The following is a 27,660-nucleotide window of genomic DNA, read 5'->3' on the forward strand; positions in this document are numbered from 1 at the left end:
CACGACGGCGTTTGGTGCTTGGGAATTTCTATAATACAGTGAAACTTGTTTCTAACAGGTAAAAGATTGAACTTCCGCATTTGTACAGAATTTCCTTTTCTTCTGTCGGACGCCCTCTAGGCTCAAGAGTATTCCTTTGAGATTGCAAAGGACAAACGCGGCCTCCTTCGACTCAAAGCATAGAATTATTGTATGAAACTTTATGACTGAACGCTTCTTTCGAGTATAGGCCTCCTCTGATGAGCCCGTGTGACAGTGCGCGTCCTCCCTTGAAGTTTAAAGGACCTTTGGTTCAATTAAGGACTTTGAAAGTGCCCGTGTGACTGGGGCGCCGCCCGGTATCGCCACTGACCTCCTCTAGATCAGTGGGTATCGGCTACTGACCGCGAACATGCCATCGAATCATCATCATCATCATCATCATCATCATCATCATCATCATCATCATCATCACAGAGGCTGGGACTCTAGTGAACACGTGTTTGAAAGCTCGAGCAAAACGTGTGTCAGCACGTACGTGTTTGCAGCGCGTAGGAACTTGACACTGCGAAGTATAAACAAACAAAGTAAACGCGTCTAGAAAGCGTGTCGTATACCAAGATATGCAGATTCGTCGGCTGCCATGACGCGAGTCGACCGCTAGTCGTTAACGGGTCGACACGAGGTCACGTTGGCACAGAAACTTGGGTTTTGCGATTCGGTAGCGACAGACCCATATAGGTGCGTCGCTTGTCAGCCACTTCGCGTCGACCGTCCCGTCATGTTCGTTCCGGTGCGACGACGAGAGGCTGTCTTGCTGCCTCGGTCGTGACTTGCGGGTTTGGCAGACGAGCCGCGTTTACCCCCTTTGCCGGAACGCCTGCTTACGTGACCGTGCTGGGGCGTTGAATGTCGTTCGCCTGCTCACACGTTCGGCAAGATGGGGCACCTTCTTCGTGCAGGGAACGCCCCTTGTTGCATGGGCTGAATGAGGCAGGCAACATAAACAAGTAAAATAAGCTTTACGGGCGAGACCGCATTTCGTGCGCTATACATGGCGAGGCAGCTGACTTCCTCCTCCACAGCCGTCCTGCAGGTTTGCGCTTCTGACCTACAGAGGCAGGGCATGGAGCGCACTGTATGTATACACGAATGCACTGCTCGTGCACGCCTGTTGCTCCCATTAAGCACAGGAAGAAGGAGAAGACAGCCGGTCTTGAAGTCTAGGCTGTTTCTTCGCGCACGTTTTGTATCCGTTCATTTCAAGAGAGAGGGAATATGGGTTATTAGAGGCAAGGAAAGCCCGTTGTACTTGTCTGTTACTTCGCAAATGAAGGCGAGCAAACTATTTACAGACAAAAACGTACACGTATACTTGTACAATATACGTGCGTAGGAGCGGGCACTTTCCGCCCGAAATTTCGTGCCCCCCCCTCCATTTTTTTTTTTTTTTTCCGTCATCGCAGGAAAGACGCACTCAGGCTTGCGCACGCCTCCCTAACGACGTACGCAGTCAGCGTCTTGGGGCTGGGCGTGGTTGCGGCAACCGCCGTTTTTTTTTTTTTTTTTTTTTTAATATTCTGGACGCTGTTCTTCCCGTTGGTTCTTCTTTCGGCGCGGTTTCCTCTCGAATCCCCTCGTCACCATTTCTGACGCGCATTGCGCCACGTTTGGAACACGCAGCTGCCTGTGCGCTGCGCAGTGTTGAGATTCAGAGAGTAGCCGTTCAGTGCGCTATAGTACGAAGACAGCGTGTGTGCGCGCGTGGCTTTGAACATATTACTTACGAAGTTGCGCACTGCACTAATTAAACGTGCCGCGCTAATTAACGTATTAGCGAATATCGATCACCAAAGAGAGAGAGAAAAGGACAGACAGGGATGTTAACCATGGCCGTGCCCGGTTGATATTACCAAATATTTTTTTTTTGTAGTAGCGTTCTTTGTATGGTACTGGATTGGCTACATGCGGGTATACCCGCCGCGGTAGCGCGATGACTATATATGGCGTTGCGCTGCTGAGCTCGAGGTCGCAGGTTCGATCCCGGCAGCATTTCGATTATGGCGACATGCAAAAGCGCTGGTGTACTAATACTCAGGCGCACGTTTAGGAAGATCAAAATTAATCCCCGCCACGGCGTGCCTCATAATCAGATCGAGGTTTTTGCACGTAGAGCCTCAGGTTTGAATGCCGCGGCGCGACGCGTTTTTTTTTCGGAATTCACTCGGCGGAATTCATACGTGTACAATACAAGAAATACAATACAATACAATACAATACAATACAATACAATACAAGAAAAGAATTGTTACAGTATGCGGTGCTTCTCGCTTTGGAGTTCTGTAATGAAATAGTCTTGGCGCGAGTTAATTGGTTCATCTGCAATGCACACACACACACTACGAGGTTAAGTGCTTTCCTTCTGCGTTTTCTCGCGTGTCCTCAGTACAGATTCGGTATTTGAGACTTGACATTGAAGCTGTGCGTTGTACACGCGCGACACTCAGTATACGAGCCGGCACATGGCGCTTCGTTTCCCAGCTGCTCGCTGCAGCCGTCTCCTGTGAAGTGCCGGCGTGTTTTCTTCTTCGCTTCCCGGCAGATAAGGGAGAGCCGCGCGTTTTTTCCGTCAACGAAGGCTCAGAACTGGCGGTACAGCGCGGTCCGGGGACGTCACGTGAGAAGAGCCACCCGAGGCGAGGCCGCAGGCCACGTGCGCGGAGGTCGCGTGAGGCACGTCCGCTGGCTAGGAGGCGAAATACTGCTCCGAGGACCGCGCCATCAAAGGTGTCGGACTCGAGCCTAAAACGGGGCGTGCTCGCAATCGATCGCAGTGCTGCGAGCAGCTGCTTGCTGCTGTTGATTATGCATAAGACGAAACGCGCGTCGGTAGCGGCATGCCTGCGACCCTATAGCGCGACATGTTTCTTTTTATCTTTTTTTTTCTTTCTTTTTATGGGCGCCAAAGTCTCACGGTTCTTACCTTATACCCGTATTTCGGCGTCAGTCAGCCGTGGGAACAAATCCTGCCGAAGGGAGCCGCGATCCGACGACGTGCAGACACCGATAAGGTGTCTGTCTGCACGTCAGCTTCCGGGCATGGTTGAAAACGAACGAAAGATGCGAGGAGGTGGGCGTATCCTACGGGGTGAGCACCAGAGGGGAGGGATGTGGCGAGAAACGTGTACGCCTGAGCTAGTCGGCTGTGCCCCGCGGCACTTCTGTACGTAATTGGTGCTGCTTATTCACTCTTATTATTACGTAGAATAGTACCCGATCAAAATAGAAAGAAAAAGGTTTCGGGGAAAGGGACGCCGGGTCGAACAAAGAAAGATAAAGGCATGTACAGTATGTTCACGACCGCTAATAAAGCTAGAGTATAGTTAAGAACGAGTGCAGTGCCACATGTAAAATCGTAGCTGCTCATTTGAAGAGTTCATGTCTAGTGCATGGGATATAGACTATATTGATTAGTAACGTGTTGCATAACACGTGCCTAGTTTATTTTTAAGCGTGTACACCTACAAATTTAATGATATAATGTACCCCCTACCGTTAGTCATGTAATTTGGAGGCTGATAAAAAGAAATAAGAAACGAGAAAGTTTAGTAAATAAATGGCGTTTTCGGGCGGGGATGCGGAAGTGAATGTGTCGGACCGCATGAACTTTGCCAAATAATAGTAAAAAATATATTTTTTAAAATGTTGGAAATCAATGTTATGCGAAGTATTGTGCAGGTACCTGGCTATCCATAATTGCTTGGGATTCGGCAAAGCGATGCCAGAGGGACCAACGTGTTTGCGTATATTGAGTAGTTGCGTGTGTGAGTCGCGAACGTACGTGTGTGTGTGACGTGGTGTATGACGACGACCGCGTTGAAGACGATCGTATAGCGGCGACGGCACACTTCCCATAGACACACACCGGCCGTTCGACGCGAGCTTATACGACATGGCGATTGTTGGGTTCTACATGGATAGTGCACGAAGGCGTAAGCGAGAGAAACCCGGATTGTGACGTCATGACGAGGTGTATATGCGGAAACGACGATGACATTTGTACTCCGGCGAAGAAACGTTAAAACATGATTAAGTTTTGTGATCATGAAGTCCGTACAACGTTGCACAGTTTCTACGTAGCGTTAGCTGCTGCGAGGAAAGTACTGGTGAACGTGGGCTGGTCCCGAAGAAAGTCAGGAATGTGGCACACCACGCACGCGCGGCGTGTATGAGCAAGCGGGTTTTGGAACGGGTAAAGTGAAAGTGTGATCGCGGGTTAGAGCACCGAGCTGCTGTGCTCGATATCAGAGGTTAAATTCGTGAGTCTGTCACCTTTTTTATTATTTTTTTATTAAAGCCAGGCAAGACAGGAACCTATCTACCGCAAAGTGCCAAGAATGAGGCAAATAATGTTTCGCATTAGTACGCCTGCAGAACCAGCGCACATCTTCGAATCCATGTGAAGCGAAGCTTTCCTGCATGAAGCGGGTAATCAAATGCTATAAATTTTCCCACTTAATTCATGCGTCTTTGGCGTAAAGGAAAATGGAGCGCGCAGATGTGCTCTCGCGCTACGCATGCTATATGACGCACGACACGATCATCTCAAGGAGCTTGTTGGCGCTGGCAACGAAAGTAGTGTGATTATGGCCTAATGGTTGATGATCCGTGTGTGTGCAATAAGAATGGGTGAGAGAGAGAGAGAGATTTTCGCCTTTATAGTTAAGAGCATGGAGCTGCTGTGATGGGGGACCGAGGTTCGATACCGCCATCGGGCACGTAATTTTTTTTTTTTTTTAGAGCGTGAACTATTCGGCAAGACAGCAGGTGGCAGCCACAATCGGGAAAATCCGGGAGGGCTCGCCAAGAAGGCTTCGCTCCGAAAGACGAGGACATGGCCGCCTAACACACGCACACACAGGCACGCATGCACGAAAACTAACTTCCTCATATGCAGTCGATCCGGTCTTTGTAGCCCGCCGCGGACGCTGTTGCTGCGTGGAGGCCATGTGGCCCTCGCGGCTTGAGCGCGACGTCAGGGGCGGCTTCGCCGTTATACCACGTCACATGTTGAGCGCCGTCCGTACGCGCGCGTCCGCTTCAAATGCAAAGCCTGTTTATCCACTTCGGCGTTTTCGTTGCTTTTCTGCTTCTTTCCGGTTGGCGCGTAATCGCCGAAGAGATGTCGCCGAGCGTGCAGCTGCGCGTCGCGACCGGCCTCGCCGCTCTCCGAGTGGAAGAAAGATTAGACGCGCGCGTGATCGGTGTACGGACGGAGAGACGGGCCTTTCGGGACGCGCGGCGACGCCTCGATCTGGCAGCGGACTTACACTCGAGAAATGGGAGTACAGTCGCTCGCGTCGAACTGCGAATGAGATGGGCACGATCACGCACTGCGCTGGTACGGCTGGTACCGCTTACCGGCATGAAGAGAGCGCACGTGGGAGAACGTGGTGAAATGGGCGAAAGGACGCCGCAGCACAAGAAGCTTTACGCTCGTCAAGGACTGCGCTCGAAGCGCCGCCACGTACACGGTAAAATAATTTACACCCTTAAACGTGAAAAAGGGTGTAAATGTCCTTAGGGTGTGATTTATACAACGGACACCCGCGGGGTGTGAGTTATAGACACATTTACACCCTTTTTCACCTTTAGGGTTGTTAATTGTTTTACAGTGTACCTGTCGAAAGTTGGGCTACACCCGAGCCTGTGGTCCACACCATAGATCCTTGTTAAATTTCATCGGGCAAAGCCGACTATCCATGTGTTCAGGGTGACCCAGCTAAGTTTAGCCAGAGCTTTAAGGGGCACTTTGCGTGCCTCTTTGCGTGCCCGCTTGAGGCACTTTGCGTGCATTTGCGGGCTTCTTTCACGCTCGGAAAAACACTTTTATGTAGCACGTATTGAGCAACAGAAAGTTGTATAGGGAGTTTTTCATGTCGCTCTACAACGTTGTCATTGACACTTTGCATCTAATTATAATATTGGAGAAGTTGATCAATTAAGTAGGACTGATTATCTAATTGGGCGGAATGAAAAAAAATAGTTTGAGTATCTCCAACTGACGGCAAACAACATTACCTTTGTTCTGTCCAGCTGCGCTGCATTTGCATATTCTTAAACTCTGGCTGAAGTTAGCTGGGACACCCTGTGTAACTTATATGCACCAAACGTTTTATGCCGCAGGGCAAGCTTTGTAATAATGAATAAAAATAAAAGCTTAACGCGGTACACAGGCTGCAGGGAATCACGAGTGACTTGTTTTCTACCAAGCCAAATGAAGCACATGCGCAGAAGCTTTTGTTAATGTCACACTAACTGATCGAACCGCGTTATCGAGAAACTCGCATCACTTGCTGTCAAGAGAAGCGAAGGTTGACTGAAGTACATTTAGGGACCTGATAGGTTTTCGAGATTTCTCTTTCGCGTTTTCCTCTTTCGATTTCTCTTTTCGTGAGTGCGCGGAGTGCAACCGTGCCGTATACGCAGTTCGAATGCTCGAGCATCCTATCGGTATAGCGTGCACGATTATGCGAAGGTGACAAACAGACGTCTGATGAGGCTGTACTATTTAGGTTTGACGTTGTTGAATATGTTTGCCTATCGTTTGGCCCCTTGAAAACAGCGCAGTATGGGCGCGCCTACGTCCAAGCGGAATCGAATGATAGAGCTTGTGCATTGGCCACGCTTTTTCGCGCTCCTATAGTTTCTTGTTCAAGCCACGACGGGCAGCCTGTGCTCTGCTCCGTGTTTCTCACGCCGCTACATAAAGCAGAGCCGCAACTTGCGGCTTTCCGAGGCGCTGTACACATTTACCAACAGCTACGTGTTCGATGCGATATATTCCGGAATGGAAAGGCGGCCGTGTGTGTGCAGTTCGGCCTGCGTCACGGATCTCACGCGCGCAGCTTGTATCTTAAGTTGAGAGCTCGAGAGGAACTCGGGCCAACACGCTCACAAATATGAGCTCGACATCGCGGTTGCCGGGCCACTGCGGCCTTCTTAATTCTTGCAACGGCAGTTCAGGCGGAGCTGCTCGCTTTGTCGCCAATGCATGGCTATCGCGTTTGCCCATTCCGGTGACAGGAACGGCTGTGGCATGGCAACTTCAACTCGATCGACCACGGACTTGGGCGCTGAGGCGTGATCCCCAAAGAGCCGTAGAAGATAGCGCCTCTTCCTCCTCGCGGACTTTACCGACTCTCGATTGCATTTTTTGTGGCTACAACTGCCAACCGGACTTCTCCATCGCGAAATGTATTTAGTGTGTGTAGGTTGTGGCTGGGCGTCGCTTCCGCCAGCGTTCACTCTTTGTCGGATCGGCTGACGGTGAGGCGTGCAACATTTCCGCTGAAGTGCCACGAGGAAAACCAGTTCCACGTGTTAGGGCGAAGCACTACTTCGGAATATATATATATATATATATATGCCCGCATTTCTCGTGCCGCCGCGCTGTCCGCTGCAGTTCCGTAAACCATGCTATGTTGAGCTCAGATTGAGTTTATGGCCGAAAGCTAAATCCACCTGATGACATTATCCCTGCTTGCTACTGGCTAGGTATTGTTTCTCTTCTCTGGCAAAAAGAGAGACACATTTTTGCATTATTTTCTGTCAACGAAAAATGTAAGTGTCATGTACGTGTTACGGGTGGCCTATGCTTCTAGTAGACGGGTGGCTACACCTTGTTCTTATTATTACTCATGCGACATCTGCTCGTGACGTCAGAGATTACGGCGGTTAGTAGTAGCTGGCACTCGTTTAAGCTGGCGTTTTGTGCGTGAAATTTAAACGAAAATGTGTACGTGGGCGCGTACGCGGCATAAGGAACAGCACGCATATAATTTTTTCTGCCTTTCCGTGCAGCACCGGTGAGTCCTTGCACAAAATTAATTTATGCTGCTTAACTCAAACGATCATAGACCGGTTTGAACCGCTATTTTTTCGCTCGAGATCGAGCTGAACTTGAAGTAAAGCGTTTTCGCTGAACCGGAACAAAAAAGCTTCTGTGTACACTATAGACTGCAGCGCGCATACTAAACTTCATGGCAGCGCAGACACATCGCGGGTAAAGTTTCGATTTCAGTTACCAGAAAAACGGTCCCAAACGTGACGTCGGGTCACGCAGTAGTGCGCGTAAAATGGGCTAACGAAACGAGTTCGAGGCTGTTTCGTTTTGGAAGCTGTTGTACCAAGTATGCACTGCAAGGCGCTGTTTCTTTCTTTGTTTGTTTCTTTCTTTCTTTCTTTCTTTTTGTTTTTTAAAGGAATGAACTACATAATAGTTGTCGTGGTACGGGTTGGATAAACTACGTTACCGCAGAAAAGAAATAGCGCTCGACAAAGTTGACACAATAACTTTGCCTAGCTGCAGCAGTGCAGTGATCGTCCGTATATCAGAAGTTGCCTTGTAATAAGTTGTAATGACCCGTCACCTCTTCTACGCAGACCGTGGCAGAAGCAGAAGAAGATGGAGATGGGAAACCAGGACGAAGCTCCCAAGGACCCGGGAGCTCTGACCTCTCACCCAAGCTACACGGACAAGGACTTTGAAGGTGAGCGTGGGACTGATCGAGTACCATATAATGAATGCTTATCTTGGACTGCGCGCGCTTCAACGCTCCCGATAAGCTGCTGAATTTTGTTTTAAAAATTCTGTGCCCATCCACTCTGTGAAGAAGGATGACCCGCGTGGGTCCCTTAATGGCGAACTTCACCTTCGCCGCGGGTCGGCCCGGCATCGCACTATCTTCGGGATTGGCCCACGTATGGGGAGTGCTTAACGCCTGCTTCACCTCCGCTGCGGGTCGGCCCGGTATTGCACTAACTTCGGGATCGGCCCACGTATGGGGAGTTTTTGCTTACCACGCCAATGACACGAAAATTTTCTTAGACAGTAGAGGTATACAGCTTTGCAGTAAAAAATGAATTTTCAAGGTGCTGGCAGCTGGCATGCGCTGCTGCTCCTCTTGCCGACATCACGACATCAGGCAAGCCAAACCTGTCTAAGGGATCCGCTCGAGCGCACGGATTTGGAGTGCGCACACCGTTTGACAAACGGGCAGATTGCCCACGCACTAGAATGTACTGTACAAATTTCACTGAGATCCCCCAACTCTCTGTGTAAGTTGGACACGAAAATTTTTATCTGTGGGGCATTACATATGTAAGATGGGTTGCTTAAGTAACATTGACTTTTGTGTGTATGTGTGTGTAAATTGCACCACATTCTCTTTCAAACCTTATTTGCGTGACAAGACTTGCTTTATTGCATGCTTGCTTTTGCGAGAGTTAACATTATTAACCTCTTACATAAAAAAGGAGAGAGAGAGAAATAGAGAAATGGGGTGAAAACACCTAATTAGAACTACGTCTGTCCTAGCGTCACGTGAAGCTTTATCGTCCAGGTTTATAGTCATTTGCAAAGTCATGTCTTAGTATGTGATCTGAGACTATCGTTTACAAGCTTTTAAATACCCTTTTCCAAAAAAAAAAGGAAAAGAAAGGGAAATGTGCCCCAAAATATATTTGTTTATTTTCACTTTGTACCTTGTCTAAACGGGCTCCTTCACGTATTGCGTGACTTCACATGTTGCCGCAGTCAGCCGCACTTTTGTGTTTTTGACGTCTCTTACCCGCGGCAATGTTGCGCGATGTCGATTGTGAATCGCAGGTCACCGAGCTCACACGGTGTATGTTGGGTTGCACGTGCCTGGTTACCGCCGGCGTGGCCACCGCAGGCACCACCGGCACCACCACAAGAATGGTCACGCCCGTAAGGACGAAGGCGCCACCGGCGACGGCAACCACCGATCAGGTAAGTTCATCACTCGGCTGCTGCGACGCTCGGCGCAGTGTTCAACCTGGAGTTACAGCATGTGCTACCAAAGGTAGCAATTTGCACTAAACTCTAGGGTCAATCTGGAATGCAGGGCTGACAACCCCCGAAGCCAGTTTCCCGTAGCTCGCATAAAAGATTGCCCTAGGTTTCCCTAGATATTCTTGCAAACGTTAGTTGTTCAGCCTGCAAATATAATTTCTATAAAGAAAAAATTTCGTTTGTGCTATACAAATAGGCTGGAAATCTCGTAGTTTAAATTTAATTGAACCTTTAAATTTATATAGAGAGTAATTTTTAAGCTCGTCTTGAAATATTCACGTAATGAACTCACGGGGCTCAAACTGAAATGATGCTGCAGTGCAAGTTGTAATGCCAACAACAGAGTCTCTTACTTGAAGTCATATTCACAGAAGATATAAACACTTTGTTGCTGTCCAAAGTTGTTCTGCACCTAGACCAAAGTGCCAAGATTACATGGAACCTTATTCGAATTGTACAGAAGATGGACACCGGACTCACCATACAGAATGTAACAGTGTCACAACAGTGTGCCACTTCAAGACACAAATGTGAAAGGTGTGAAGGGTTTTTCTGAATGCCATGTACTGACATAGCACCACAACATGTATGCGCGTGCTTACGTGTCATTTCTTGTGAAGCACGTAGCTACGTGTCTATTTTTTACTTTTCCACCAAAGTGAAACCCCCCCCAAGCACATGACCACTGGGATTCTCTCCAACGCTGCTCTGCCTATGGGCAGTTCCCAGTGATTTTAGTATACGCATGTGTAGTCCGCTGTTTAGCAGCACGACCGCTGTGTCATGCTCGGTGCTAGGTATATGTGTCCACTTACAGCCTGATTTGGCCTTGTTGCTTTGTTTGATGTCCCAGCATACGCTTGTTTCGCCAGTTACACATGCATATATTATTCAGAGCATACATAGGCAGCCCCGTTAAAGCGGTATGAATGACAAAATTGCAGTAGCACTACTTCATTACACGGCCTAGCAACCACACACTGTCATTTACTGGGTGAAGTGCATTCACAGCGCTGTTTTCCAATCCATAGTAATAGTTCACGTGCTAATGCGAAGGTAATTTGCAAGTGACTGAAGTCAAAAGTCACTGTCACATCTGCGGTTTTGCTGTTTCAGTGTCCTGGCACGAAATTTCCTTAGATTTGGATTTGTTTCCCTATTTCCCTAGAAAACACAGAACTCCCTAGATCTACGAACATTTCTCTAGAGTCGGCAGCACTGCTGGAATGGGCCGACGTTGGCCACCGCTTGTCGGAGTCCAAAAACAGTGCAGGTGGCGAGGGGGCGCTGGCTACGTGGGCCAGCCGAAGTGCTTTACCATCAGTTGGGAGCATTATGTTGGTATCTTGGCCGATAGGCAGCGTGGTACCATAGCTATTGGTAGTGAAAAAATGCCACTGGAGTAAAAGAAGGAACTATCTAAACTAAGCTCTCATTTACCTCTCCCTCTCTGAATCATCAGAGCTGAAAGCACTGAAATTGGGAAATGGCTTATAGAGGCTTTTGATTATAAGTGTAAATGTGGCCTGTGGACAGGAGTTTCTGGCTATCCCATAACTTTGCAGGGCAGCTAAGTTGTACAACATTGGCACTAATAAATAGATCAATTTGACATTATGTTGCAACCACCGGCAAAACCAATATTTTTTAACGAAGATGCTTTAGTGTCCTAACCCCCATTCACATCTTATACGTTACGCCAGTGGCATAGTCAGAAATATTTTTCGGTGGGGGGAGGGAGGGCACCCTCTTGACCGGGGCAGGAACGGCTGAAAGAGGGAGGAAGGGGGCAGGGTAGACTGCATACTAATACAGAAATTCCAGGGAGGGGAAGGAGCGGAGGCATGTGCCCAGTGTGTCACCCCATGGCTACGCCACTGTCTTGCACAATTCAAAGCTGAAATGCATGCTTGTTGATTGATAAAATTGTTCACCATTGTTTAAAGTTTGTGGAAGAAATCTGACAGACAGGAAAGACATTGGGAAAGACAGACAGGAAGGAAGCTTGGTGCATTATTATGTTGCAGCCTCCAGAAGCTTTCATCAAATGCACTAGGGTGTCGCTAGGTATGAGAACCATCACTGGTTGCTTTTAATGGTTAAGCTGAAGCCATTGTTGGTAATCGACAAAAAGAAACAAAAGAAAAAAAGTGACTGTGCATGGTTTCTTATGACTGGACAAAAGTCACAATTAATTGTCATTTACTGGACTGGTCTTGATTGAGCATGTTTCTAATGACAAAATGAGATTAATAGTGAGGTGGGAGGAAGTGAAGGCAGCTGCATTTGGAGAAAGTGTCATAGAGTCTACCCCATTTATGTATCGCATGGCTATGGTAGAATCAGCATGCCGATACGTTTGTAGCATGTCCAACCTTTTTGCATACATGGTCGAGCAAAAGTACAGAGAAACTGAACTTTGCTGCAGCCTAGGCACGCAGGTGAAAATGGCTGTGGCACATTTCTCATTTCTGTGCTATAGACCTAGACTTGTGAAGAAATTCATTTCTTTTTTCTTTTCTTTTTTTGTGGTAGCTATGGCTTGTGTACTATGCTTAGCTTGTGGTAGCTATGGCTTGTGTAGCTATGGCTTCTGCTTAGAGGTACATTAAATGTGTGCTGCTGCACCTCGTGTATTTTGCAACTGATTGGTTTTGCTCTGCCAGTGTCTAGTGCTTGCATCAAGGCACTCGGCTACTATTTTCATTTTTCTCAGTTCTAAGGCTCCAATTGTGTGCGAATGACGCTGGCTATTAACTCTCATCTAAAGTCACTTATCTGAGGGCAGGAAGTTCAAGGGACTCAATTGGGGCGGAGGGGGGTGCAGGCAGTGGGAGTTCATGGGGGCAACTGAAAGGGGAGTCTGCAAATAGATGTGATCTGGTTGATTTCTTTCGACTTGCGCATTTGGCCATTGGGACCACATAGAAAGTAGCGTCTCCCAACTAGACTGCTGTATGTGGGTGTAAGGTGGCTGTTTGAACCACACAGGACTACTGCTCGTGCAGTCTCATGAGCATGTCAGTTTTCTCTGACTGGATGCGCAATCTGTGCTTTGTGTGAAGGATTTTAATCTAAAAATGCCAAGCCTGGCATCCTAAAGATTAAATGAAACTGATGGTTTCTAGCTCATAAGATTAGGCTAATGTTTTGCGAGTGTGCATGTGAAGTTGAAGACAATGCCACACAATCTTATTTGCACAATCATGGTATGGAAAGGCAGGTGTATGACACACAGACACAAAAACAAAAAGGACAACACAAACTGGTGACTGTCAATTGAAAGACTATGTAGTAGTGGAAAAAAGTAAGACACAAGACTTCTCTGTGCATATTCAAGGGAATTGGCAGTGCCAGCCCATCAATCATGGAGACGCATAGGCACTTATGAAAAAGTACAATTTAGGCATGACAACTGAATTATGCATATGATACTACAATGGATGGAATGCCACACCTTGACCATAAGGCGCACTTCTTTGCTCCTATGGAACTTACTGCAAATTGAGGAGTACACTTGCAATCTCAACCATCTTGCTTAGCCTTCTGTCATTCTAAGCTTCATATCTATTTTACACTAATTATTTTATGTACAACATGGTTAGACACACTTAAAATAGCAGTACTCGTAGCAGAGCTATCTGAGGTATTCTTTAATAACCTGAAATGCAATATTAAAAGCTACATGAGTATGTCTCACTGGTAGTGTAAGTAAATGCATGTGCACATAGAGATAAAATCAGAAGCAATTTAAGAGTGCAAGTAATCAGAAAAGATATATATAGCAACAACTATATAGTGCAAGTAGATATATGTACAGTGCTCACGGAATGAAACGCGACAGGGAGAATTTAGTAGAACCCTGCATATGTGCAAAGTACTCGAGAGTACCATGTCATGTCGCTATGGCTTTGGTCACCAAAGGTGATGCGGAATGCTATCTAAGTGTACACACTGAAATTACGTCGATGTGACACGAACTGCAGCCGGTGGAAACGAAAGTATGCATATTAGTTAGCCCTAAATTGACGCATTTCATTCCGTGAGCATTGTACCTATAAACAAAGCAATACAAGAATTGCAATTTTTATTGGTTCAACATAGCACTCTTGCACTTGTGTGATGAGTCAGCATTTCCTACTAAAATGTTGTCCTTGTATCTTACTCTTCTGTACCAGAATCGTAGGAACTTGGTTCCATCAATACCGATATTATGTATATCTTACAGGTTGAGATATCCAAAATCTCATTCATTCAGTTGAATCCTTTTGCATGTGGTCAGGTTTATTGCTATTCTGTTGTGGAAAATGCTTTCCCTTCAGTTATGTGAAGTCTTACCAAGTCTTTCATGGTTATGTACACTTGCAGGTAATCGTTTGTAGGAAACAATTACCTGCTCACATTCTTAGGATACTGTATGTCTTGCTTTGTCTGCACTATTCTTGTACAAGCTGCACTGGTTATTTGGTCCTCTTTTTAGATAGCTGTCTGCCCGTTTGCCATGGATTATATGTGCACACTGGTGTGTTTCTGTTCGACATGCAGTTACTCCCCCAGCGGAGCGGGTCCACTTTATCCTCGGAGAGGAAGAAGATGGCCTACACGAAGCACATCCGCTGTTCAGCGAGATGGAGATCCTTTGCGCTGAAGGGGATGAGATGGAGTGGAGAGAAGCAGCGAGGTCAGTGCTGCTAACATAGAATGATGATTACACCCTTACGTTGGGCTTGCTTTGCCTTGCACATTCGAACATGATGTAAAAGATGTGCGCCACTGACTCTGGTGAGACAGTGAACACCAGATGTCAGCAGGCAGTTTTGTGTTTCTTACATTTCCTTTCCTTTTTTGTCAAAGAAAATAATCTCAAAAATAAAATGTTCATTTCATCAGTCAGCAGTGCTTGCATGTTGTATTAACTTTATTGCTACTACAGGTTTTTTATGGCCTTGTGACTTGACTGAGAGTACAGTGGGGAATAGCTTATGGTTTTGTGACTAGAGACCCTGCCTATACCGCTGATACAACGCAGACCTTGTGATATCTGAGTGGCTTCAAATATGGAGGTTTTACTGCAAATGTGTACATCTTGTTTTGTGCCTCACTTCTTCCCCTTTGTGTGGGTGAGCAGCAGTTAGCATGGGTGAAAATATGCTTACCTCCTGTATGAGCATTATATTAGAGAAAGCCTGAAGATTGTCAGAACCAAATAGGAAGGGATTTAGAGCGTATATTATTATTTGTGGGCTTGTATTGTTAGTTGTAGCAGTCTAGTAAGTGATAAAAGTATGCGGAATGGCATGTATTAACAACAGACCACTGGTAGGTTAGGCTTGGCAGTGTCATAAATGTGAAAGGAAACTTTCTAGTGGAATAATGAGCTTCTCTTTTGTCATTGCTGTTTTTAATTCATTTTAGCATTATGATATCCTCGGCACAAGGATATCTTTCTATTTTCATAGTAGTCTTCAATAGAGAGTTTTAGAATAGGGGCCCCAAAGAAATAGCGTCGAAACCACTGTGCATGCGCGAGATGCAAACTGCATTTGGGTTTTGCGTTGGGAAGGCTAGTTTCACCGATTTAGCGGGAGCCCGAATAGCGGCCCCAAAAGCTTTGCGTCAGCAAACATGGCGCCACCCATCGAAGCGACGGCTCTAACCTAGCACCAAACTGGGTTCGATTTGTGGTAACGCGTGAAGTTCGCAAGCTAGGAGAAGTGGCTGCAGTTATCGCTTTCTCTCAACTAGTGTGCGTTAGGAAGATTAATTCATTAGACACCACTGATTCCGAATTCGATTGTGGATTTTATGGCTCGTAGGCCTAACATGGCTAAGCTTGGCTGGTGAAGGCACGTAAAGTTGGTTTGCTCAAAACTAAGTGCAACTAATTGTTTGCTGCTTACAGAATAATATCTAAATTGTAAATAAATGTGAATACACGCAAGTGAAAATTACTATTCCTATCATAAAATGGTATGTTTTACTTAATTATTTCTAATAGCTTTTCTTTGATGCCGCAGTGGCGCTGTCAGCGCAAGACGCTATCCGCAAATGCAAAGCCCTATGCTAAAGCTCTCTACTCCTGCGTGCCCCAATGCTAACACCCGCAAAGCTCTTTGGGGCTCCAAACTATTGGAGCCCCTATTATAAAACTCTCTAATGAATTCTAAATGCACATTATTAGGCATTGTTTCGGATACTCCAAGTTGCACTGCATACCATATTAACTCAAAATGACTAGTTACATATTTCCCTCCATGCATTGATACTTTGAAGTACATAGAGATGGTGTGCATGATTTTCTTTTGTAACTCTGTGTCTTTGTTAAAACCATGCTGTGCAACTTGTCTTCAGTGAATGAGAAAGAGTGCTTAGAATTTAATAAAGTTTGAATGCAATAACATGCTTTTTTCTGAAATGCAGCTGCCAAAAGAGAGCAGGGTGCTTAGAATTGTTTGCTGCTTGAATTCGGCTTAATGCAGTAGTTCTTTGCTCCGGACATACCTAGACTTCATAGTAGTTCCGGTTATATAGTTAAACCTCGATATAACGAAGTTGGTAAAATCGACCATTTGCTTCGTTATATCGAAATTTCGTTGTATTGAAGTTCGACATTTTATGCAAATAAGTACAGTCGTCGATCGAATTTTTTTTTCTTTCACATGGAAAGGGACCGCAGAAATTTCCACATTACCGGGCAATCGAAAAAAGCAAATTTGAATAATAAAACAGTTCATTTTGATGAATTCGGGAGTCAGCGACGCATGGTACGGTTTCATGCCACGTACGTCGACGATATCTTCACGTCGGCGATACGAATTAAGCGAAGCCAGCCACTATTTCGCGTGCACTCCGCCCCCGCCGCTGATAGCGTCGCCCGCACTGGGAAGGCGTTATCAGGAAAAGCACCCGCAGCCGGGAGCGAATGCTTCGTCTGCCTCTCGCCCCCAACGGGTCACCGAAACTCGAGATTACGCAACCTTCAGTACTAAGCGCGCAGGAAGACAGGTTACATGATGCCACGCTGTCTGAGCACGCCCGCTCTCTACACACGCGGCAGATTACCTAATAATGCAGAGTGCGCGGCTGCTTATATATATATATATATATATATATATATATCTGCGCGCTCGGCCGTGCGCCAGAAATCGCGACGCGCGCCAACTTAACCCCCCTCCCGCACCGCCCCTCCCGCGCGCTTGATCGCGTTACCGCGAGCTCCCTCCCCTCCCGCTCTTTCCCTTTGATCGCGCGGGGAGGCGGCACTCGTGCGTGAAGCAACCGTCTTTCTTTCTCACCCTCGCACACTTTCACTCGCACCTAAAGCACACAGTTCGCGGGGCGCGATAGGATCTTATCGCACTTGGACTTGATATGGAACATGATGCGGCTCCACTTCGGCTGTCAGCGCGGCGCGTGATTTGAGAGGTGTGTTTGCAAGCAGCTGCTTGTAATTTAATCATTTGACAATCTGCGTCCGCGGAAGTTTCTACTTATTGGCTCGGCCTCGGCATTCTTTTGCGGCGGCAGTGAAATTTCGTTATATTGAAATCGCATACAAACACATTTCGTTATATTGAGGTTCTTACGATATGGTGTTCAATGGACAAAAGGTTACGAAAAGTTAAATACTTCGTTATATCGAGAATTTCGTTATATTGAAGTTCGTTATATTTAGGTTTAACTGTATTTACAAAAGACGACTTGCAAAAGTGGAGTGGCATAAAATTATGGTTAATCTATTGTCCTCATTCTGATTTCTACATCCTTAGCGTCTGTTGGCATGAATATCAAAGCATTCTCTCCAAAGCTTTTAATGATTCAGTGTGGGTAAACAAAACGAGAGCAAGGACACTTTAACCCCACAGTGCCTAACATGCAATTGTTGATATGCCAAGTTTGACATTGCAAAAGGCTGATTTAAGCATGCAAAACGCACAAACCAATAGTAGTGTTTTTGACACACTGAAGTGAAGTTTCAGTTGTGGAGAACTGGGAAAACAAATTAATAATAAGCTAGTTACTACACTAATGAATTTTCACTTAAATATAATTTCAATGCTTTCTTTTTGTACAAATGCGCTCTCCATGGCTGGAAATACAGGTGAACAAGTTCTTTTAATTTTCTTTGGTGGCTTTTGGGATTTGTGTGGGGTTAATTGTGGTTATCATTCTGTATTGATGGCCAAAGTGCAAGTTTTGTTTTCATGGAGGCCTTCCAGCACGTTTTGTTTTGTACTTTTTTTTTCAGGGCACTGACCCCTGTATTCAGAAATGCATCTTAAGTTGAAGCCCATACTTGACTTGATTTATACAACGCCTGGCATGAACGAGCCCATAGTGCTCATTGCGTTTCCTGTAGCGCGTTCATGACAGGCGTCATCAAAATCAAGTCAAGCATGGGCTTCAAGTTAAGGTACGTTTCTGAATACGGGGGTGAGTGAACCACATTATCAGGGCAATGCAAAAATATAGTAAGCGTGCGCACTAATTTCATGCTGCTCACCTCTGACTGAGTTTTCCTTTCTGCAACAATGCAGATGGATCAAGTTTGAAGAGGATGTGGAAGAAGGAGGTGATCGATGGTCCAAACCACACGTGTCAACCATCTCGCTTCACTCGTTAATGGAGCTACGCAGCTTTATTCTCAATGGCACCATCATGCTTGACATGGAAGCCAGCAGCTTGGAGAATATAGCTGGTACACTACTTTGTGAAAACTCTTATCTCATTTGTAGTTTTCTGCACATATGTGTTTATTTCCATTTGGAAAGTGTGGTGACCTCAACAACATAAGGCAAGAAAGTTCTGCTTCACAAAGAGTGGAGTTTATAATAGTAGTTCTTGATTGCTCGGAGAGGGGATGCATAGTATAACTTGTGTAGTAATCAAACAACAACATAAATAATTATTGGATATAACTAAGTAAATCTAAAAATGTTCTTGCTGGCATCTGCCGGTAATGAATATATGCTTACAATGAATATCGGATATGTCACAGATTTTTCATCTCGGATGCGACTGCATTATAACAAGGTTCGACTGTAGAACATTGTGTCCATAGTATAACTTTGTGTCATTGTCAGAGACATAATGCTTCACCCTGGGCATGTTACAGAAGAAGGAGATTCGACTGAACTTATGTCTTTTTACTGTCTGAGCTGTGGTTGTGATGTGCTGTGACCATACCAGTGACTTCATCAGATCTAGAGCCTTGTTTTCTGCTCTTTTACTTCTCGCTATGTGTAGGAACAGTGCCCACACACCCTATATAGCATTTACAAGTAGAGCTAGCCAAAAAGCTTCATACCTCAGTAGATTTACTGGGAGCATCGCTTGGCTTTGATAATCAAGCTCCAATGAATGGATCCTGTTCAATTTTTTTCTTGTACACCATTTCATTATCTGCCTTTTGTTAGGTTGTCTTCCTGACTTCCTCATTTTGTCTGTGTATACTGCTAACAGATCTGGTCTTGGAGAACATGGTGAATGGCGGTCAGTTGCCTGCGGGTGAGCAGTTGGAGCGTACCAAAGAAGTACTCCTGCGCCGTCACCGGCATCAGCATGAGCGACACCGCACAGACAAAGGCTCGCGGCTGCCCCTGATTCGATCTCTCGCTGACATTGGCCGCAATTCCTCCAAGAGCATGTTCGGAGCCCACAGTAAGCACCCCACCCGAGTCCTGTGTGACATTCTTTGCCCATCCTCAGGGCTGTTGTGCAATGCTGCTGTTCCAGTATATATGCAGCCTTTAGTTTTTTTTTTTCTCGCATACATCAATTTGGTTCTGTATGTCTGAAAAGAAACATAGGACAGGTGCTAACCTTCAACTAAATTTATATTGAGGGGCCAAAGATGTATAGAACTTCTAAATAATTTCTATATACACATATGAAATTTAGTTCATAGTCAGAGCCTGTTATACGCTCCTGCTATCATCATCGAAGTTGGGCGTCCTTAAATTGTGTTTTGCCTTTCATTTCTTTTGGAATAGTTTCTTAAGTTGTTGCAGCTAAATGTGCTGCCATGAAATCCGTCTGTGTATTGTTCCTTCCTTATGTCCCTGTCCCATTTGCTCTCTTCTTTGCTCTGATGTCTTACCAATTCGCGCAGTTGACAATTTAATCCTCCTCTTCCTAAGCTTTGGAATCATCAGGCATTTTTATAGTTTTCATTCTCCCAGTGTGTGGCATGAGGGGAAATTTAATTAACTGTGTAATAGGTGGTACTGACTGCTTTTTAAAAGTTAGTGGCATTTTTAGCATAGTGAAGCTATTTCTGGTTCTCGCTCCTTTTGATTCATATGTACATTCTTGCTAGCTTAGGCTACAAAATAAAACCGAGTTGCTTGTGCAGTGAAATGTTTCTGATGCAAATGGTGTTGAGGTATTCATGAAGGTTGTTTGGATGCCTGATTGAGTTTGCAATTGAGAGGAACTTCAGCGAATTTTTTTCTTGTCAGCTCATTTTAGAGCCAAGATTTAGTTCAAATTTAGTAATATCACCACAACTGGTTGCCGTTCTATCACTCATACTATTACTATTGGCATTATTCTGAAATAAGTCCATATTCAAAGAGACCACTACCTGGTTTTAATAAATCATTGGTATTGTTTATTAGGGGACTGTAAAAATCTGTTGGCAATAACTTGTTGGCATTCATATTGCAGCGGCATTATAGATGCCAGCAGGACATGTAAGAAGTGCAAAATGAACAGAGTAGGCATTCATGCATTTAATTATTGCCTGTGTGTTTATTTAACAATGGTGAACATAAATTGCTAACGCTATTTGGTGGGAATAATTTCAGTTGGCATCATACATGAAGTGTTCTGTGACAGCTTCATACAAGTGAGTCTGTTTGGGAATGTGCTCTGCAAGATCCCCAGAAAGAGTTTGTCATTGTTTTTTGCTACAAGCAGTGTGATGTGCTTACCCTGAACCGCCTTTCTTGAGTTGTCAAATGACTACACAACAACATGTGTTTTGTGAGCTAGCTGCATACTGAAAAGAAACAGTCACCAACCCAACCATGTGCTTCAGGTTTTGTCTCTTAATAATGTCATGTTTTGCATTTTGCAATAAAAAATTTGCCACGAAAAGATAACATGAGATGATATAAGAAGTAAAGGTATAATTTACTGTTTGAGACTGTTGTTCTTACTTGCGTATTACGCTTTTTCACAAGGATTGTCAGGTTCTATTTGATGGCAGTGAACATAGCAAATTAGCATATTCTAGAGTGCATTTCATGAGAAAACTTCCAGGTTGCATATTGCACATGAAAAATAACGCAGCTTTGTGACTGTCACAGTCTGTTGGCCTCTGATGATGCCTTCTTTAAACAAATTTTTGCCACTGTGGTGCTCGTGTGTGCTGCGGCGCATTTACCGCATCGTTGTTGTTCTGCACTTGTTCTTTCTTCCTCGGTTGGCGTTGAACACCAACACTGACACCCAGCCAACGGGGGCAAGGATTCTAGTCCGTCACTTAACCCCGATCCATCGTCTGTGGTGGTCTCAACGACACCAGCTGTCACAAACGCCGAAGCAACAAACCGTGGAGGCTGGCGTCCCACCAGAATCCTCCGAGAACTCTTTTGTGGTAAAGGTGCCTCACGAACACACATGCAACCGCTCGCTCTTGTTGATGTGTCCTGTTTGTGGCTGCATTCCGAACCACCACCCTGCTGGAAGGCTCTTGCACAGAATCTGGATCAGGTTTTGTTTCGCCATTGCTGATAATGGAGACCTTATAAGCATACCACTTGCACTCTACTGTTTCTGCTACTGTCTTAGCCACCTGCCAGTTTAATGCATGCCAGCCAAGTTCTGCCTCACTTGAACATGGCTTCAGTTAGCTGGCGCGCTCAAAGCTAGCAGGTGGCGGAGGTTGGTAATGCTAAAGGTAGAGCAATAGTGGCTTGCTAAAACTCTCTAATGACAAGATTCTCTTTCTCTGGTCAGTGGTCTTTATTCTCTGGGCACCCACTGCATAACATCGTTTTATGTGTTTTTTTCTAGAATGTATAGCATGCACTGAGCAATTTAAAAGTTAGGCAAAAAAGAGGTGAGGCGTGCAGACAGGACACAAGAGTAGAAAGGTGGACAACACGAACGCCGCCTTTCTGTTCGCCTGTCCACCTTTCTACTCTTGTGTCCTGTCTGCACGCCTCACCTCTTTTTTTGCATAATGAATTACCAACTAGCTCAGCTCTCTGTTGTTAAAAGTTAGGCTCGATATCTCACTAATAGTTTTCAATCTTGCAGTGTTTCCGAGCAACTTGCATCAGCAGCAATGCATGTGGAAGAGAAAACTTTTCAGGCACACCTTTCATAGGAAGAGCTATGCTCCTAAAATGATCAGTTCATTTCTTGGTTTGTAAGCAAAGGCATTAAAGCAGCTTTGTCACTGCTCAGGATGAAGCTATGCAGGCTGCACATGTTGTTGCATCCTTGAATTTCAACCCTGACAAGCTATGAATACGGCAAAATGTACACTTTAAACTGAGCTAGCCTGAATGGCATTTCCAGACTTCTACGATCCTCTCTGTCTTTTCCTTAGCTTAAATTTCTCAGTGATCTTTTTGGTGCGTAAAGCTGGAAAAGCCCTTGCAATCTAGACCAAAATTCACTCATCGGAATTGAGAGCATTTCCAGAAGGGTGACCAGGAAACTGGAGCTGCTACTGGTAACAAAGGCACCTTGAAGGCTGCGCAAATGCACTGGCAGCTAACCCGACACCAACCACACGCCTGATATATTGTCACTGTGTTGTGGTGGTGGCCACACCCTGTTCGGCTTCTCTCATCTTGCGCACTGCCAGCTCTGCTAACCCCACATATTCAGGCCTTGTCAATGACTGTGGGGCCCTATTTCCATGAATGCGATTCCCAAAGCGTGAGCATCAAATGTGACCATATTTTTTTTTTCGCATGCGCCTAATAAGCACACTTGTACAAGATCTCAAGTCAGTTTGAACGTTACTTCTGCTACCATTACTTGAATTTTTGACAGGTGAACAGGCCATGGCTTGTCTTTGTATATTCGGAGGTTATATATTCTCACTTATGCCAGGATTAAGTCAGAGATGCAGCCACAAGGCAAAATTCATTGCCATGCAATTTTACTTGTGCTTCCACTTGATCAGTACCACTAGCTGATCATGGCAGTAAATATTGCAAGTTCCTGCTTACAGCAAATTTTAAGTTTACCATTGGCACTCAGGATGCTGAAGCTTCTCTGTTTATGCTGTACAAAAAAAAGTGAAGCAATAGAAGTCAATTGTAAAAAACACAGTCCTAGTCTTTGGTGACAGTTATTTATGGCCAAATCAGCACCTTATGTAGCTTTAATGTCTTGCTCTGAAATAATTCACTCTTTCAGAGTAGTACTACGTGCTTGTGACAGCAGTCACATGATGCTGCTTTGGATTTTCGTCGCATTCATGTGAACATGGCTGCTGTATGTATGTATATGAAAAGGAGACTCCACTTCACACATAGCATATTCATAGGCCTTATGTATTGTTATCTAGTAACATAAATTTTTTATGTGCAATCTTAGTGTGCAAATCACAAACATATCTCTTCTTTGGAGGACTGAAATCTTTGAGTCATAATCCAGTGGCGGCTTTAGAGACAAAAAAGTACACTGCATGTGAATGATAATGTGACGTATCTACAGGTACTTTCTTGGTACTGGTAGATTACTTAGCCAGATATTGAGTCTAAATCATTCAGTAAAGTAGACATTTTAACAAGTGTCTTGGTACTTAGGCCCTGTCAAGTGGAGTCTTCTACTGTGTGGGCTGTTGCTTCCATATCATTGGTTGTTCTGTACAACACAAGGCCTGCAGGAAAAAAAAAAGTCCTGTTCTATGTTGTTGTGCTTTCGTTATGTTCAGTACAAGAAGTGCTGAGACTTGTGGCCTGTTCTGTGTCTGGCACCTGCACAACTGTTCTGTGTTCAGTCAGTAATTCGCAGTTCTTATCTGTGCAATGTCATTTTCACCTCCTGAAGCTAGTAATATGCTCTTGTATGCACATGTGTGGGAAGATGATCCTGTGTGGAATGAATGAAATGTCTGATATATTTTCTGCTTTCTTTTAATTCTGCAATATAACGCTTTGTGACAGCAGCTTGCTCTTGCTTCTGAGTGAGCAACATAATGCTTATAGTTAACAGAACAGTGCTTCATTATAAGAATTGCTGTTACTAGTGCAGCCTTCTCACTTGTTATAACTGTTTACTTTTCTTTATTTATGAATAAAACTCAAGATTGCCTGAGTAATCTCTCTCACTGGCTAGCCATTGAGAAGACCATTTTACTTAATGTGGTAACGCTTTGCTGTGGACCAGTTCGTTGAATAGAAGCGTGAAGTAAACTGCATAAGGAAAAAAATGTGGACACAAAAAGTGCTCATCTATCGCTTGTCATCTGCACTAGACAGTGACTAGTGCAGATGACAAGCGATAGATGAGCACAACTGTCCATCATATGTGTTGATTGTTGTTGTTGTGTCCACATTCACATGCTGCAGTTTTCTTGATACTATTGTTTATCACTTTTGACTCGGGCAGCTTGTTTTCTATTTTTTGGAAGGCTTGACTAAGAATAGCAATTCTTATAGTGAGCCATGGCACCTTATTGCTGCACTTGTATCAGCAGTCTCTCTAATGAGAAAAAAATGCACACCGTAAGTTGTAATCAAAGCCTGTCAGTTGCCGTAGGAGTTGTGATAGTTGCTGAACAGAGGTGTTCCTTTTTCTATGAACAGGTGGCTCTGGCAACAACACAGAGGGCATGACTCAGAGCCCCAGCTCCAATTCTCTTCACATTCACGCTCCACACCCGGCACTGGCACACAGCGGCTCCACTCTGACAGATGCTGCCACCAATGCCAGTTCTCCTGACCTCCAACACAGGGTCAGCTTAAGCAAAGCTCATTGTTATCATGCACTACTATGAGGTTTGAGATACTGTAGCTAGCTCTGCAAGGTGAGGAATGGAAGTGAGGGGTACACAGGAGTGACTGGGCTGTAAAGATTCAAATTAAATCTAGCACGAGAATATAGCGAAAAGTAGAATTGGCTGATTTCTAGCAAATGAAGATAGTAAAAGATTAAAGAAAAACAATTGAAGTCTACTATATAGAAAGAGCAAAGAATAAATGTAACGAATCAATTATGTTTGGCTGGTGAAGACACCAATGAATCAAAGGGAAGAATCAGTTTGGATTAGCGTGTGTCCTGGGTCCCTTTCATTCTGGTCCAGCCTCTGTCAGGTTTTTATGTGAAGATCATTCATGTCTTGCTTATTCTTGCGGGGAAAAGGTGTATGGCACATTACTTATGAAAGTACGTAGTGCCAGTAAGCTGCACTAGGAAATAAACAGCACATATTTGCATAGCGACAGGGGAAACACACATGGCTTGAGCTTTATTTGTTACAAATGAATTAAGAACATAGCACAGGAGGAACACTGCAATTTTTTGGGAATAGTCTTTTTATTGTTTGTTGCACTTGGTGTGTAATGTGCTACTGATGTTTTTCTTCTTTTCTAAATTCCTGCTTCAGGAAATTTCTGTCATTTTAACAGCAACTTATAATTGGGTTGAAGCAGGATAAGTTCCTTGTGGGCATATCTTTAATAGACATGTCTTTACCAAAGTGCCTTAAAGAAAGCTCACCTCTCAATCAAGCCATCAACAAACGTCTCTCGAGCCGAGCACTTCACTTTGGGCTCAGCACTTATTAATTTCGTTAATTGACCTTATATTATGGTTTTGAACCTGGTTATGTTATTTCAATCAGTTTCATTTTGTCCTTCTGCCCTGCTTTCAAAGGATGCACAACTGGTGCTGTGGTCACTGATACGTGTATCCCTCGTGAGTACTGACACCTCTTGGGCTTCTGTGTGTGCAGTTAAACCAGGCATTCATGAAGAAAATCCCACCAGGAGCCCAAGCGTCCAACATTCTCGTTGGCGAAGTGGACTTCCTCGAACGACCAATTACGGCCTTTGTGCGGTTGGCGGCCGCAGTGCCCTTGGGTGACCTCACTGAGGTGCCCGTGCCTACTCGGTTTCTGTTCCTGTTGCTTGGGCCTCAGGGCAACATGGTGCGCTACCACGAGATTGGCCGCGCCATTGCTATTCTCATGTCTGACGAGGTGAGTGTACAGTGTGCCTTCTGCTGCAGGTTTACATGATGCTGAGGGGCTCATATGAGCAATGTCAGCTACTCCTATATGGAATGCCACTGTCTGTATTTATATCTGCAAACAGAATTTTCATTAACCTCCTCAGGCCCAACAATTTCTTAATGACATGATACCTTATAAAGTCAATTCTTATTGTCAACCACTCTCTTATGAACCTGAAAAATGACTTCCTTGATCAAATGGAACTGGCACACGCTCGCGTCAGCACCTCCATGTATGTAAGCAAAGAGTGCACCTCACCGGTTTGTTCAGATAAATGTGCCTTTTGTTTGTCTAACATCACACGGCAGTTCCTCGTGTTAACTTTTCATTCTGGATTGCTGCTTCATCTGGCGGCTTTAGAAGTGTACTATGTACACATTCATTTTTCATTGTCAGTGACAGTGGAGTGGTACATCGCAGTCCAAGTATCAATCTTTCTTAAAACCGTTGTGAACAGGATGATTACATGTTTGACATACAGTGTCGCCTGAATGTTTATCATTCCTGGTTTAAGTAATGACAAGGATGAACGCCGTTGTCTGTGGGTGCATACACTGGGCCTGAAAAGGTTAACAGCCTTGCAAGCTTAGAGTAGATAAGTGTGCTTGCACTGGCAAAGGATACATGGGCTGCGTTATACGTAGTATAATTTTGCTTGCCCTTACAGCAAACTTTTAGTCTGAACAGCGACTAAACATTTTTGTACTCACTCATGCACATGCTTAAAAATTTTTTTCATAAGCTGTGCACAGGTTGATATCCACAAAAATAGTTTCTTGTGGTCAGTGGGCTGATTGTCTCAAATAAACACTATGTGTCTGTCTTTGGAATGGGTTTATCGCCACATGAAAGAACTTGGGCATACTAGCAAGACAGTGTGTACAGTTTTCACCACACCTTCTCAGCACAGCCACTGTGCTATTGCAAGTCCCAATATGTGTCCTGAGCATGTTGCTGGCAGTTAGTGGCATTAATTAACTGAGGGGGCAAATTGATAATGGAATAAAGGTTGAAGTGAAGAGGGACTGACACTTGTCCTGTTCCTATCACCATCCATCACCACGATTTTTCATATCATGTTTCTCACAGTGGGGCTATATGGTGGCCCTCTTCATTTTTTTGTCACTCCTCTGGCTGATACAGGTGTCGAAATAAGTGAGCACTCCTGTTCTTTCAGGTCTTCCATGACGTTGCTTTCAAGGCCAAAAACAGAGACCACCTTCTGGCTGGAGTCGACGAGTTCCTGGACGCAGCCACAGTGCTGCCTCCAGGTGCCTGGGATCCTTCCATCCGCATTGAGCCCCCGCAGCATGTTCCCTCACAGGTGGGCCCCCTTTCTTCCTCCCATTGTAGCCACAGTCAGTGCACTTTTAAAAGAAATATCTGATTAGTATTCAAATATAACTTCCAACATTTCTCGGATGTTGTGGGGCCATAGCAGTCTCTGCATGAGCTGCATCCATATTGCAACAAGCCACTAGAATAATTTGAATGTCTTTAATAGTTATCAGCAGTAATAGTCCCTGTAAGAGTCCTTTAACGCTCAGATTTATTTGGTTTGTTGCTCAATATTTCGAGAAAATATTTACGAGAAATTTTA

The 27,660-nt window shown here is 44.9% G+C and overlaps 1 protein-coding gene across 10 annotated transcripts in view; it reads left to right on the top strand.

Annotated features, from left to right (window-relative positions):
* Positions 1 to 27,660, top strand: part of Ndae1 (Na[+]-driven anion exchanger 1) — a 255,774-nt gene that overhangs the window by 183,301 nt on the left and 44,813 nt on the right. For 9 of the 10 annotated variants that reach the window (XM_050189588.3, XM_050189587.3, XM_050189589.3 and 6 more), the window contains exons 2-10: positions 8,425 to 8,531; positions 9,650 to 9,793; positions 14,402 to 14,537; positions 18,394 to 18,554; positions 19,319 to 19,516; positions 21,315 to 21,458; positions 24,634 to 24,782; positions 25,782 to 26,027; positions 27,238 to 27,384. In XM_050189588.3, coding sequence (XP_050045545.2) covers positions 8,447 to 8,531; positions 9,650 to 9,793; positions 14,402 to 14,537; positions 18,394 to 18,554; positions 19,319 to 19,516; positions 21,315 to 21,458; positions 24,634 to 24,782; positions 25,782 to 26,027; positions 27,238 to 27,384 — 1,410 coding nt within the window. In that variant the 5' untranslated portion in view covers positions 8,425 to 8,446. The remainder of the gene's footprint in view (positions 1 to 8,424; positions 8,532 to 9,649; positions 9,794 to 14,401; positions 14,538 to 18,393; positions 18,555 to 19,318; positions 19,517 to 21,314; positions 21,459 to 24,633; positions 24,783 to 25,781; positions 26,028 to 27,237; positions 27,385 to 27,660) is intronic. The other variant, XM_050189590.3, reaches the window with a different exon arrangement.

Source organism: Dermacentor andersoni, chromosome 2, assembly GCF_023375885.2.
Source record: "Dermacentor andersoni chromosome 2, qqDerAnde1_hic_scaffold, whole genome shotgun sequence".
NCBI classification, from domain to species: domain Eukaryota; kingdom Metazoa; phylum Arthropoda; class Arachnida; order Ixodida; family Ixodidae; genus Dermacentor; species Dermacentor andersoni.